Raw genomic sequence first — 12463 nt, 5'->3', positions numbered from 1 at the left:
GGTCGGGGAGAAGATTGCAGGTTAGGAAGGCGGTGCTGAATTTGATGGATTTGACTGAGACAGGGTGGGGGGAGGGGAAATGAGGAAACTGGTGAAATCCGAGTTCATCCCTTGTGGTTGGAGGGTTCCTAGCCGGAAGATGAGGCGCTCTTCCTCCAACCGTCATTATCTGATACCTCTCGACCTTCTCCCCAATGCAAACAGCTTCAGTTCCCTCAGAATTCCTCGTAAGATATTACAGAGGAGGAAGTGCAGGATATCTTGAAATGCATAAAGGTGGATAAATCCCCAGGACCTGATCAGGTGTACCCCAGAACTCTGTGAGAAGCTAGAGAAGGGATTACTGGGCCTCTTACTGAGATGTTTGTATCATCGATAGTCACAGGTGAGGTGCCGGAAGACTGGAGGTTGGCTAACATGGTGCCACTGTTTAAGAAGCGTGGTAAGGACAAGCCAGGGAACTATAGACCGGTGAGCGTGATGTTGGCGGTGGACAAGTTGTTGGAGGGAATCCTGAGGGACAGGATGTACATGTATTTGGAAAGACAAGGACTGATTAGGCATAGTAAACACGGCTTAGTGCGTGGGAAATCATGTCTCACAAACTTGATTGAGTTTTTTGAAGAAGTAACAAAGAGGATTGATGAGGGCAGAGTGTAGATGTGATATATATGGACTTCAGTAAGGCGTTCGACAAGGTTCCCCATAGGAGACTGATTAACAAGGTTCGATGACATGGAATACAGGGAGAACTAGGCATGTGGATACAGAACTGGCTCAAAGGTAGAAGACAGAGTGGTGGTGGAGGGTTGTTTTTCAGACTGGAGGTCAGTGAAGTGCCACAAGGATCGGTGCTGGGTCCTCTACTTTTTATCATTTACATAAATGATTTGGATGTGAGCATAAAGAGGTACAGTTAGTAAGTTTGCAGATGACACCAAAATTGGAGGTGTAGTAGATAGCAAAGAGGGTTACCTCAGATTACAACAGGATCTTGACCAGACGGGCCAATGGGCTGAGAAGTGGCAGATGGAGTTTAATTCCAATAAATGTGAGGTGCTGCATTTTGGGAAAGCAAATCTTAGCAGGACTTATACACTTAATGGTAAGGTCCTATGGAGTGTTGCTGAACAAAGAGACCTTGGAGTGCAGGTTCATAGCTCCTTGAAAGTGGAGTCACAGGTAGATAGGATAGTGAAGAAGGCATTTGGTATGCTTTCCTTTATTGGTCAGAGTATTGAGTACAGAAGTTGGGAGGTCATGTTGCTGTACAGGATATTGGTTAGGCCACTGTTGGAATATTGCGTGCAATTCTGGTCTCCTTCCTATCGGAAAGATGTTGTGAAACTTGAAAGGGTTCAGAAAAGATTTACAAGGATGTTGCCAGGGTTGGAGGATCTGAGCTATAGGGAAAGGCGGAGGCTGTTTTCCCTGGAGCATTGGAGGCTGAGGGGTGACCTTATAGAGGTTTACAAAATTGAGGGGCATGGATAGGGTAAATAGGCGATGTCTTTTCCCTGGGTCGGGGAGTCCAGAACTAGAGGGCATAGGTTTAGGGTGAGGGGAAAGATATAAAAGAGACATATGGGGCAACCTTTTCACTCAGAGGGGTGGTGCGTCTATGGAATGAGCTGCCACAGGAAGTGGTGGAGGCTGGTACAATTGCAACATTTAAGAGGCATTTGGATGGGTATATGAATAGGAAGGGTTTGGAGGGATATGGGCCAGGTGCTGGCAGGTGGGACTAGATTGGGTTGGGATATCTGGTCGGCATGGACGGGTTGGACCAAAGGGTCTGTTTCCATGCAGTACATCTCTATGACTCTAAGACCTTCCCTCCATTCCAGGCAACATCCTAATAAATCTCCTCTGAACCCTTTCCAAAGCTTCCACGAGCTTCCTATAATGCTGTGACCAGAACTGAATGCAATACTCTAGGTGCTGCTGCCTTACCAGTGTCTTGTACAGCTGAAGCATGATCTCGTGGCTCCAAAACTCAATCTCCCTACCAATAAACACCAACACACCATGTGCCTTCTTAACAACCCTGGGTGTCAACTTTCAGAGATTTATGCACCTGGACACCGAGATCTCTCTGTTCATCTACACTGCCAAAAATGTTACTATTAGCCCAGTACTCTGCATTCCTGTTGCTTCTTCCAGAGTGAACTACCTCACACCTTTCTGCATTAAACTCCATTTGCCACTTCTCAGCCCAGCTCTGCATCTTGTCCCTCTGTAACCGACAACATCCTTTGGCACTATCCACAACTCTACCTACCTTAGTGTTACCCGCAATTTCACTAACCTATCCTACCACATCCAGATCATTTATAAAAATGGCAAACAGCAGTGGGCCCAAAACAGATCCTGTGACACACACTGGTAACTGAGCTCCAGGACGAATGTTTCTCATCAACCACCAGCCTCTGTCATCTTTGAGCTCGCCAATTTCTGATCTAAACTGCTAAATCACCTTCAATCCTGAAATTCCATTTTTGTGCAGCAGCCTATCGTGTGGAACCTTATCAAACTTTACTGTCAATGTTTACCACATTGACTGCTTTACCTTCATCTACCTGTTTTGTCACCTTCTCGAAGAACTCTAAGGTTAGTTAGGCACGATCTACTCTTCACAAAACTGTGTTGACTATCTCTAATCACCCAAATTATTCCTTTCCAGGTGATTAAAAATTCTATCTCTCATAAGCTTTTCCAACACCTTACCCACAACCGAAGTAAGACTCACTGGCCTATAATTACCAGGGTTGTCCCAGCTCCCCTTCTTAAACAAGGAAACATTTGCTATTCTCCAGTCTTCTGGCAGTACTCCTGTTGACAATGATGACATAAAGATCAAAGCCAAAGCCTCTGTAATCTTCTCCCTGGCTTCCCAGAGAATCTGAGGATAAATCCCATCCGGCCTAGGGGTCTTATCTATTTTCAGATCTTCCAAAATTGCTAAAATCTCCTTTTTGTCAACTGCAATCCCATCTAATCTAGAATTCTGTATCTCTGTATTCTCACTAACATTGTCCTTTTCCAATGTAAAGTATTCATTAAGCGCTTCCCCATGTCCTCAGATTCCATACGCAACTTCCCACTACTGTCTTTGGCTCTAATCTTATTGTAGTTATTCTTTTTTTTATTCCTGATATACCCTATAAGAAGGAGGGCAAAACGAGCCATGAGATAGCTTTGCCAAATAGGGTTAAGGAGGATCCAAAAGGCTTTTATAAATACGCTAATGACAAAAGGGTAACTAGGGAGAGAATCGGACCCGTCAAAGATCAGCAAGACAGCCAATGTGTCAAGCCACAGGAGAGGAGATGGGGGAGATACTAACCGAGTGTTTTACATCAGTGTTTCCTGTAGAGAAGGACATGGAAGATGTAGAATGTGGAGGAATAGATGGTGACATCTTGAAAATGTCCATATTACAGAGGAAGTGGTGCTGGATGTCTTGAAACCCATAAAAATGGATAAATCCCCAGGACCTGATCAGGTGTATCCTTTAACTCTGGGAAGTTAGGGAAGTGATTGCTGGGCCTTTTGGTGAGATATTTGCATCATTGACATTCACAGGTGAGGTGTCAGAAGACTGGAGGTTGGCTAATATGGTGCCACTATTTAAGAAAGGTGGTAGGAAAAGCCAGGGAACTGTAGACCAGTGAGCCTGACATTGGTGGTGGGCACGTTGTTGGAGAGAATCATGAGGGACAGGATTTATATTCATTTTGAAAGGCAAGGACTGATTAGGGATAGTCAGCATGGCTTTGTGCGTGGGAAATCGATTGGATTTTTTGAAGAAGTGACAAAGAGGATTGATGACGGCAGAGTGGTAGACGTGATCTATATGGACTTCAGTAAGGCGTTCGACAAGGTTCCCCATGGACAACTGGTTAGCAAGGTTAGATCTCGTGGAATACAGGGAGAACTAGCCATTTGGATACAGAATTGGCTCCAAGGTAGAAGACCAAGGTGGTGGTGGAGGGTTGTTTTTCAGACTGGAAGCCTGTGACCAGTGGAGTGCCACAAGGATCGGTGCTGGGTCCTCTACTTTTTGTCATTTATGTAAATGATTTGGATGTGAACATTGGAGGTATAGTTAGTAAGTTTGCAGATGACACCAAAAATGAAAGAAGGTTAACTCTGGTTACAACAGGATCTTGACCAGATGGGCCAATGGGCTGAGAAGTGGCAGATGGAGTTTAATTTAGATAAATGTGAGATGCTGCATTTTGGAAAAGCAAATCAGAGCAGGACTTATGCACTTAGTGGTAAGGTCTGAGGGAGTGTTGCTGAACAAAGAGACCTTGGAGTGCAGGTTCGTAGTTCCTTGACAGTCGAGTTGAAGTAGATAGAATCGTGAAGAAGGCATTTGGTATGCTTTCCTTTATTGGTCAGAGTACTGAGTATAGGAGTTGGGAGGTCATGTTGTGGCTGTACAGGAATTGGTTAGGCCACTTTTGGAATATTGTGCAATTCTGGTCTCCTTCCTGTTGGAAGGATGTTGTGAAACATGAAAGGGTTCAGAAAAAAATCACAAGGATGTTGCCAGGGTTGGAGGATTTGAGCTACAGGGAGAGGCTGAACAGGCTGGGGCTGTTTTCCCTGGAGCGTCGGAGGCTGAGGGGTGACCTTATAGAGGTTTACAAAATCGTGAGGGGCACGGATAGGGTAATAGACAAGGTATTTTCCATGGGTTGGGGGAGTGCAGAAGTAGAGGGCATGGGTTTAGGGTGAGAGGGGAAAGATTTAGAAGGGACCTAAGCGGCAGCCTTTTCACCCAAAGAGTAGTGCGTGTATGGAATGAGCTGCCAGAGGAAGTGGTGGATGCTGGTACAAATGCAGGATTTAAAAGGCATCTGGATGGGTATATGAATAGGAAGGGGTTTGAGGGATATGGGCCACGTGCTGGCAAATGGGACTGAATTAGGTTAGGATAATTAATCGACATGGTCGAGTCTGACTGAAGGGTTTCTTTCTGTGTTCTACGTCAGTATGACTCTTCTTCAGGACTCTGAAACTGTTCGTGAAAACTGCTTCAGTAATCTGCCCAGTATTAAGACCATGAAAAGCAGGCCCAGAATGAGGCTATTTGGCCCAACAAGTCTGCTCCAACAGTCAATTATGGCTGATATCTTTCTCAACCCCATTCGGCCACTTTCTCCTCGTAACCCTTGATCCCCTTACTAATAAGGAACCTACCTACCTCTGTCTTAAATGCTTTCAATGGTTTGGCCTCTACAGCCCTCTGCAGCAATGAGATTCACGGATTCACCACCCTCTGGCTGAAGAAATTCCTTCTCATCTCAGTCCTAAAGGGCATTCCTTCCCCTTGAGCCTGTGTTCTCGGGTCCTAGTCTCTCATTGTAGTGGAACCATCTTCTCCACATCAACTCTATCCAGTCATAGTCGCACAGTGCAGAAGCAGACCCTTTGGACCAATCAGTCCATGTCGACCTTAATCCCAAACTAACATAGTCTCACCCTCCTGCACTTAGCCCAATACCCCTCTAAACATTTCTCCTTCATGCACTTATCCAAAAGCCTTGACTGTACTCGCATCCACCACTTCCTCTGGAGGCTCATTCCACACAAGGGGTGTAAAAATGTTCCTCCTTGTTTTGTTTTTAAATCTTCATGTTCTCACCTTAGAAATATGTCCCCTAGTCTTGAAGTCCCTCAGCCCAGGGAAAAGATCCCTAACATTCACCTTATCTATACTCCCCACGAGTTTATAAATCTCTATGATGAGGAGTCATCTGGAATTGAAACATTAGCTTGCCCTCTCTGCGGGGACCTGCCTGACCCGCTGTGATCTCCAGCACTTGTTTTCAGGACAGATTCCAGCATCTGCAGCAATATGGTGGTAAATTTTGTACTCAGTTGGCTAGCTTTCCCCGGACCCCGTGAGATTTAACCTTACTCAACAATCCACCATGCAGTGCAGTCAACAAAGTTCCCACCACCCACTTCTTTCAGTATACGTGGGCAGTATGGTGGCTCAGTGGTTAGCACTAGTGCCTCACAGCATCAGGGACTCTGGTTTGATTCCAGCCTCGAGGTGAATATCTGTGTGAAGTTTGGACATTCTCCTCTTGTGCCTGTGTGGGTCTCCCCTGTGTACTCTGGTTTCCTCCCACAGTCCAAAGATGTGCAGGTTTGGGTGAATTGGCCATGTTAAATTGCTCCTTAGTGTGCAATGATGTGAAAGCTAGGTGCATTAGTCAGGGGTAAATGTAGAGTAATAGGGGAAGGGGAATGAGTCTGGCTCGGTAACTCTTCAGAGACTTGTGTGGACCTTTTGGGCCAATTGGCCTGTTTCTGCACTGTAGGGATTCTATATGCCATTCCCCCACCTCCAGAGTCGCAGAACTCTTTGCTTTTCGTATGGACAGGGTGGGGGAGAGAAAGCAAATGTTTTACATGGGAGGAAGGTTTGGTGAGTATGAAGCGAAAGTTAAACACAGTGCTTTGCTTGAACTCCAGCTGAGTGATTTGGTGGGGAGTGGAAAAGGGAGGTATGGTGGCTCAGTGGTTAGCACTGCTGCGTCACAGCGCCAGGGACCTCGGTTCAATTCCTCCCTTGGGGCAACTGTGTGGAGTTTGCACGTTCTCCTCTTTCCTCCCCCCCCACCCCCCAGAGGGGAAAGAGACCTATGGGGCAACTTTCTCACACAGAGAGTGGTACACATATGGAATGAGCTGCCAGAAGAAGTGGTGGAGGCTACTGTAACAATTGCAACATTTAAAAGGCATTTGGATGGGTATATGATTAGATTAGATTACTTACAGTGTGGAAACAGGCCCTTCGGCCCAACAAGTCCACACCGACCCGCCGAAGCGCAACCCACCCATACCCCTACATTTACCCCTTACCTAACAGTAATGAGTAGGAAGGGTTTGGAGGGATATGGGCTGGGTGCTGGCAAGTGGGACTCGATTGGGTTGGGATATCTGGGTCAGCATGGATGGGTTGGACCGAAGGGTCTGTTTCCATGCTGTACATCTCTATGACTCTGTGTGTAGGTGAGGGTGAATTGGCCATGCTAAATTGTCCCATAGGGTCCAGGAATGTGCAGGTTATGTGCATTAGTCAGGGGTAAATGTATTGCAATAGGGGAGGGGAATAATGCGTCTGGGTGGGTTACCCTTCGGTGTGGACTCGTTGGGCCGAGCGGCCTGCTTCCACACTGTCGGGATTCTGTGAAGGAAAGGGATTTTTGTAACCTCTGCTGTTAAAGGACAGCGCAGGCGCAGTGCGGGCGGCCCGGCCGGCCGGCTGTCCGGAGCAGGCGCAGTGTGGGCCGGCCGGCCGGCTGTCCGGAGCAGGCGCAGTGCGGGGGCCAGCTGTCGCCTTCACCCCGCCCTCTTTCCCGATTCAGTCGCCCCATTGTTGACGTCACAACGCGGAAGTGGCCCTGTCAGTTTCAGAGAGAGACTCCCTCCCTTTGGGCAACTCCTCATCCTGGGGGAGAGGGGGGGAACCTGTTCACTGGTAGCAACTGGAGTGAATCCAGGGAGGGAGCAGACTCTACAAACTTGGGTATGTGTCTTAATTACCTGGGTAGGGAGGGACAGAAGGTTAGAGATTGTGAGGGGGAGGGGGAGATGTATTTTCTGTTCTTATTTTTTAAATGCACCCTATTCCCATAAATGCAACAGGTACAAGTACAGAACATGCAACATTCCTCATTGCAGCTTCAAGCCGGCTGCAACGGTTTTGCACCCTCTGTTCTTCCTCCGCCTTGGCTCCAGCACATTCAGCTTCCTTGCCCCATCCCCACCCCCCAACCCCGAGGCATTGATGCTTCCAAGCTGACCCTCAAAAGTTCGGTTTGTCCCTCCATTGTTTCCCGGTTGTCTTTTGTGGGTTTAAAAAAAAACTTTCCAAATCCTCTGAGTATGGGAATTGGGAGGTTATGTACAGGACATTTGTTAGGTTACTTTTGGAATATTGTGTGCAGTTCTGGTCTCCCTCCTATCAGAAGGAAGTTGCGAAACTTGAAAGTGTTCAGAAAAGATTTACAAGGATGTTGCCAGGGCTTGAGGGTTTTAGATGAATAGGCTGGGGCTGTTTTACCTAGCACTCTGGAAGCTGAGGGGTGATCTGAAAGACCTTTATAAAATCATGAGAGGCATGGATATGGGGGAAGTCCAGAATGCGAGGGTAATAGGTTTAGGATTGGTAGGAGCAAGACTGAAAAGGGACCCAAGGGTCAACCTTTTCATTTGTGTAAGGAATGAGTTGCCAGAGGAAGTGGTGATTGCTGGTACAATTATGACATTTAAGAGGTATCTGGAAGGGTATATGAATAGGAATGGTTTTAAGGGATATAGGAATATAATGCTGGCAAATGAGACTAGGTTAGGTTGGGATATCTAGTCGGCATGGATGAGTTGGACCGAAGGGTCTGATTCTGTGCTGTGTATCTCTCTGACTCTGGCTTGCCACTAACGTTTGCCACGTCTGTACTTCAGTTGCTCTCTGGTGTTAGTGTCAATGCCTTGATGTCTCATTTCCCTTTTCCTGGGGATGTTAACCATTTTGTGTCTGGTTGTTTTTCAAGAAGCTGCATTGTAGATTCATCCTGAATTGACAAACTCTCTTTTTTTTCACTTCCCAAAATCAGACATGATCACTCTCCGCAATATCCCAATGTTGTGAAAGATATTAACTTTCAGGTGGGTTTATCAAATTCAAGAGCTTTTCTGCCTGAATCAGCACCTTCAGGAGAATTGGTTAGAGCAGAGTGAGAATAGGAGGAGAGAGAGTGAGATGGTGCTTTCGATTTTGTGGATTAACAAAAGAAAAGAATCCTCTGTAGAAAGTAGAATTGCTTGTTCTGAATTTCTACCCTAGACTGTCAGTGATGACTTTTGTAATCTTTTTACAGAGTATTTGAAGATCTGAAGACGGAAGTTTCAAAATCAACATCGACTCTCCTGCTCCTCGGATGCTGCCTGACCCGCTGTGCTTTTCCAGTGCCCTACATTTTGACTCTGACTCTCCAGTGTCTGCAGTCCTCGCTTTCACATCAATGTCTGACAGTCACTCCATCCATTGGGACCCCAATGGTTTTCAACGATGATGCTGTGAGAAGGAGAATGGTTCCTGTTTCAATACGTTTTCAGCATCAGTGGGACTGGATGAGAGACCCTACTGTTAGAGCGCACTGAGCGTGGAGCCTGAAACAGTTATACAGCCTGGAAAGAGGAATTCACGGCGGGGAGGGGCTGTACACGCATTTGTGTGTGGCTGAAGGTTCGTCCATGGAGAAACCCGAAGAATCCCACCCCGTGGAGAAACCGTGGAAGTGTGGTGACTGCGGGAAAGGCTTCCTTGTCCCGTCTGCCCTGGAGATTCATCGGCGCAGTCACACCGGGGAGAGGCCGTTCTCCTGCCCTGAGTGCGGGAAGGGCTTCGCCAGTGCCTCCCACCTGCTGAGGCACCGGTCGGTCCACACCGGGGAGAGGCCCTTCAGCTGCCCAGAGTGTGGCAAGGGCTTCAGCGATTCCTCCACCCTGCAGTCCCACCAGCGGGTCCACACTGGGGAGAGGCCCTTCGGCTGCGCAGAGTGCGGGAAGGCCTTTACCCAGTTCTCCCACTTCCAGACCCACCGGCGCGTCCACTCGGGCGAAAAGCCCTTCAGCTGCCCCGAGTGCGGGAAGGCCTTCAGCAATTCCTCCGTCCTGCTGATCCACCGGCGCGTCCACACGGGGGAGAGGCCCTTCAGCTGCCCTGAGTGCGGGAAGGGTTTTACTCAGGCCTCCAACCTGCTGGCCCACCGGCGAATCCACACCGGCGAGAGGCCGTTCACCTGCTCAGAGTGCGCCAAGAGCTTCAGCGATTCCTCCACCCTGCAGGCCCACCGGCGGCTCCACACTGGCGAGAGGCCTTTCAGCTGCCCCGAGTGCGGGAAGGGCTTTACTCAGGCCTCCCACCTGCTGACGCACAAGCGGCTCCACACTGGAGAGAGGCCGTTCAGCTGCCCTGAGTGTGGGAAGGCCTTCAGCAATTCCTCTGCCCTGCTGACCCATCGGCGGGTGCATACTGGCGAGCGGCCCTTCCTCTGTCCTGAGTGCAACAAGGGCTTCAGTGATTCCTCTGCCCTGCTGGCCCACCGGCGGCTCCACACGGGGGAGAGGCCTTTCAGCTGCCCCGAGTGCGGGAAGGCCTTTATCCAGGCCTCCCACCTGCTGGCCCACCGGCGGGTGCACACCGGCGAGCGGCCCTTCCCCTGTCCCGAGTGCGGGAAGGCCTTCAGCAATACCTCCCACCTACTAGCCCACCGGCGAGTTCACACCAGGGAGAGGCCCTTCCCCTGCCCTGAGTGCGGGAAGGCCTTCAGCAATTCCTCCCACCTTCTGGCCCACCGGCGGGTCCACACGGGGGAGAGGCCCTTCAGCTGCCCCGAGTGCGGGAAGGGCTTTACCCAGACCTCCCACCTCCAGACCCATCGGCGGGTCCATACTGGGGAAAGGCCGTTCGTCTGCCACGACTGCGGGCAGAGATTCTCATCGTCCTGCAGCTTGCGGAGACACGAGCGGAGGCGCCAGCATTCCCAACAATCGGATTCTGCCGCTGACGCTGCTGTGGGTCACCCCCAGGACTGAACCTCCTGCCCGTTCTGACGGTGGGTGTGGTGGGAGAGTCAGTGGGTTTATTGTTTTCTGCTGGACTGCCGAACCCCACGGTTGCTCAGTGGTTAGCGCCGCTGCCTCAGGGCGCCAGGGACCTGGGTTTGATTCCACCCACAGGGTGCCTGTCTGTATGGAGTTTGCATGTTCTCCCTGTGTCTGCATTGCTGGGGGTTGAAGGGTTTGAGCCACAGGAAGAGGCTGAATAAACTGGGGCTGTTGTTGGGGGCTGAAGGGTGACCTGAAAGAGATTTATAAAATCGTGAAGGTCATGGATAGGGTAAATAGACAGGATCTTTACCATGGGCTATGGGAACCCAGAACTAGATGGCATAGAGGGGAGTGCATGTATGGAATGAGCTGCCAGAGGAAGTGGTGGAGGATGGTACAATGACAGCATCTGGAACTAATCACAATACTCCAAGGCATCTGGATGGGGTTTAGAAGGATATGGGCCAAGTGCTGGCAAATGGGACGAGATTAATTTAGGATATCTGGTCAGCATGGACAAGTTGAACCGACGGGTCTGTTTCCATTCTGTACGTCTGTATAACTACAGGTTGTGATGTTAGTTTTAAAATAGTTCAATCCTGTTGAGCTCACTTCCTGAAAGATTTCAAATGAATCCCTCCAAGCGATACTGTTTAAATATGCCGAGTTCGACACGACCCTAGAATTGAAGAAGTCAGAAGTCGCACACCAAGGTGACCAGAACTAATCACAATACTCCAAGTGCGGTCTCACCAACATCTTGTATAACTGCAACATAACTTCCCAACTTCGATACTCAATGCCCTGACTGAAGGCCAGTGTGCTTTAAGCTTTCTTCACTGCCCTGTCTACCTATGTTGTCAGAAATGGAGGACCGACTCCAAACTGGATCCACAATCCAGCTGACGGGTCAGGAAATTGCTTCCTTTCTCGAGACGAGTCTCCTGGAGAGAACTTGCTGGCTGGCTGACTGTGATCTACTGCTCTGTTATCTGGAGCGGGTCCACACACAAGGTGGTGCTAGAAACTCTTACTTTCCCATCTGTTTGGGATTGACCCCCATTCATTTGAGTCACACAGCCCAGAAACAGACCCTGCAGTCCATGATCCGCAACTAAACTAGTCCTACCTACCCCCTCCTGGCCTGTCGCCATGGAGATGCACAGCACAGAAGCATTCCCTTCAGTCCAACTCGTCCATGCCCACCAGATATCCTAATGTAATCCAGTACCATTTGTCAGCCCTTGGCCTATATCCCTCTAAACTCTTCCTATTCTTACACCCATCTCTGTATCTTTTACATGATAACATTGAACCAGCGTCCTCCACTTCCTGTGGCAGCTCATTTCATACACGCACAACCTCTGTGTAAAACATTTGCCCCTCCCTTTCAAATCTTTCCCCTCTCACTTTAAACCTATTCCCTCTGGTCTCCCCACAACCCAGGTAAAAGACCTTGACTATTTACCCTATCCATGCCCCCTCATGGTTTTGTAAACCTCTATAAGGCAACCCCTCAGCCTCCGATGCTCCAGGGAAAACATCCCCAGCCTATTCAGGCTCTCCTTTTCCCTCCAAACTTTCCTGTTCACGTACTTATCCAAATGTTTTTTAAATGTTGTAATTGTACCCGTGTCCTCCCCTTCGTCTGAAAGTTCATTCCTCACGCGAACCACTCTATAAAAAATTTGCCCCATGTCTTTTTTTTCAATTTCTCTCCTGTCACAGTAAAAATGTGCCTCCTCTCTTGAAATCCCCCACCCGAAGGAAGAGATAACTACCATTAACCCTATCTCTACCCCTCATGTTTTTATACATATCGTCT

At 48.8% G+C, this 12463-nt stretch overlaps 1 protein-coding gene across 1 annotated transcript in view; it reads left to right on the top strand.

Annotated features, from left to right (window-relative positions):
• Positions 1-10776, top strand: part of LOC122543656 (zinc finger protein 729-like) — a 73202-nt gene extending 62426 nt beyond the window's left edge. The window contains exons 3-4 of the mRNA XM_043682472.1: positions 7251-7429; positions 9187-10776. Coding sequence (XP_043538407.1) covers positions 7251-7429; positions 9187-10623 — 1616 coding nt within the window. The 3' untranslated portion in view covers positions 10624-10776. The remainder of the gene's footprint in view (positions 1-7250; positions 7430-9186) is intronic.
• Positions 10777-12463: the final 1687 nt, after the last annotated feature.

The sequence above is a fragment of the Chiloscyllium plagiosum genome, chromosome 44, assembly GCF_004010195.1.
Source record: "Chiloscyllium plagiosum isolate BGI_BamShark_2017 chromosome 44, ASM401019v2, whole genome shotgun sequence".
Classification (NCBI taxonomy): Eukaryota; Metazoa; Chordata; class Chondrichthyes; order Orectolobiformes; family Hemiscylliidae; genus Chiloscyllium; species Chiloscyllium plagiosum.
Note: the sequence above shows the minus strand (reverse complement) of the source record. Positions and strands in the feature narration are given on the sequence as shown.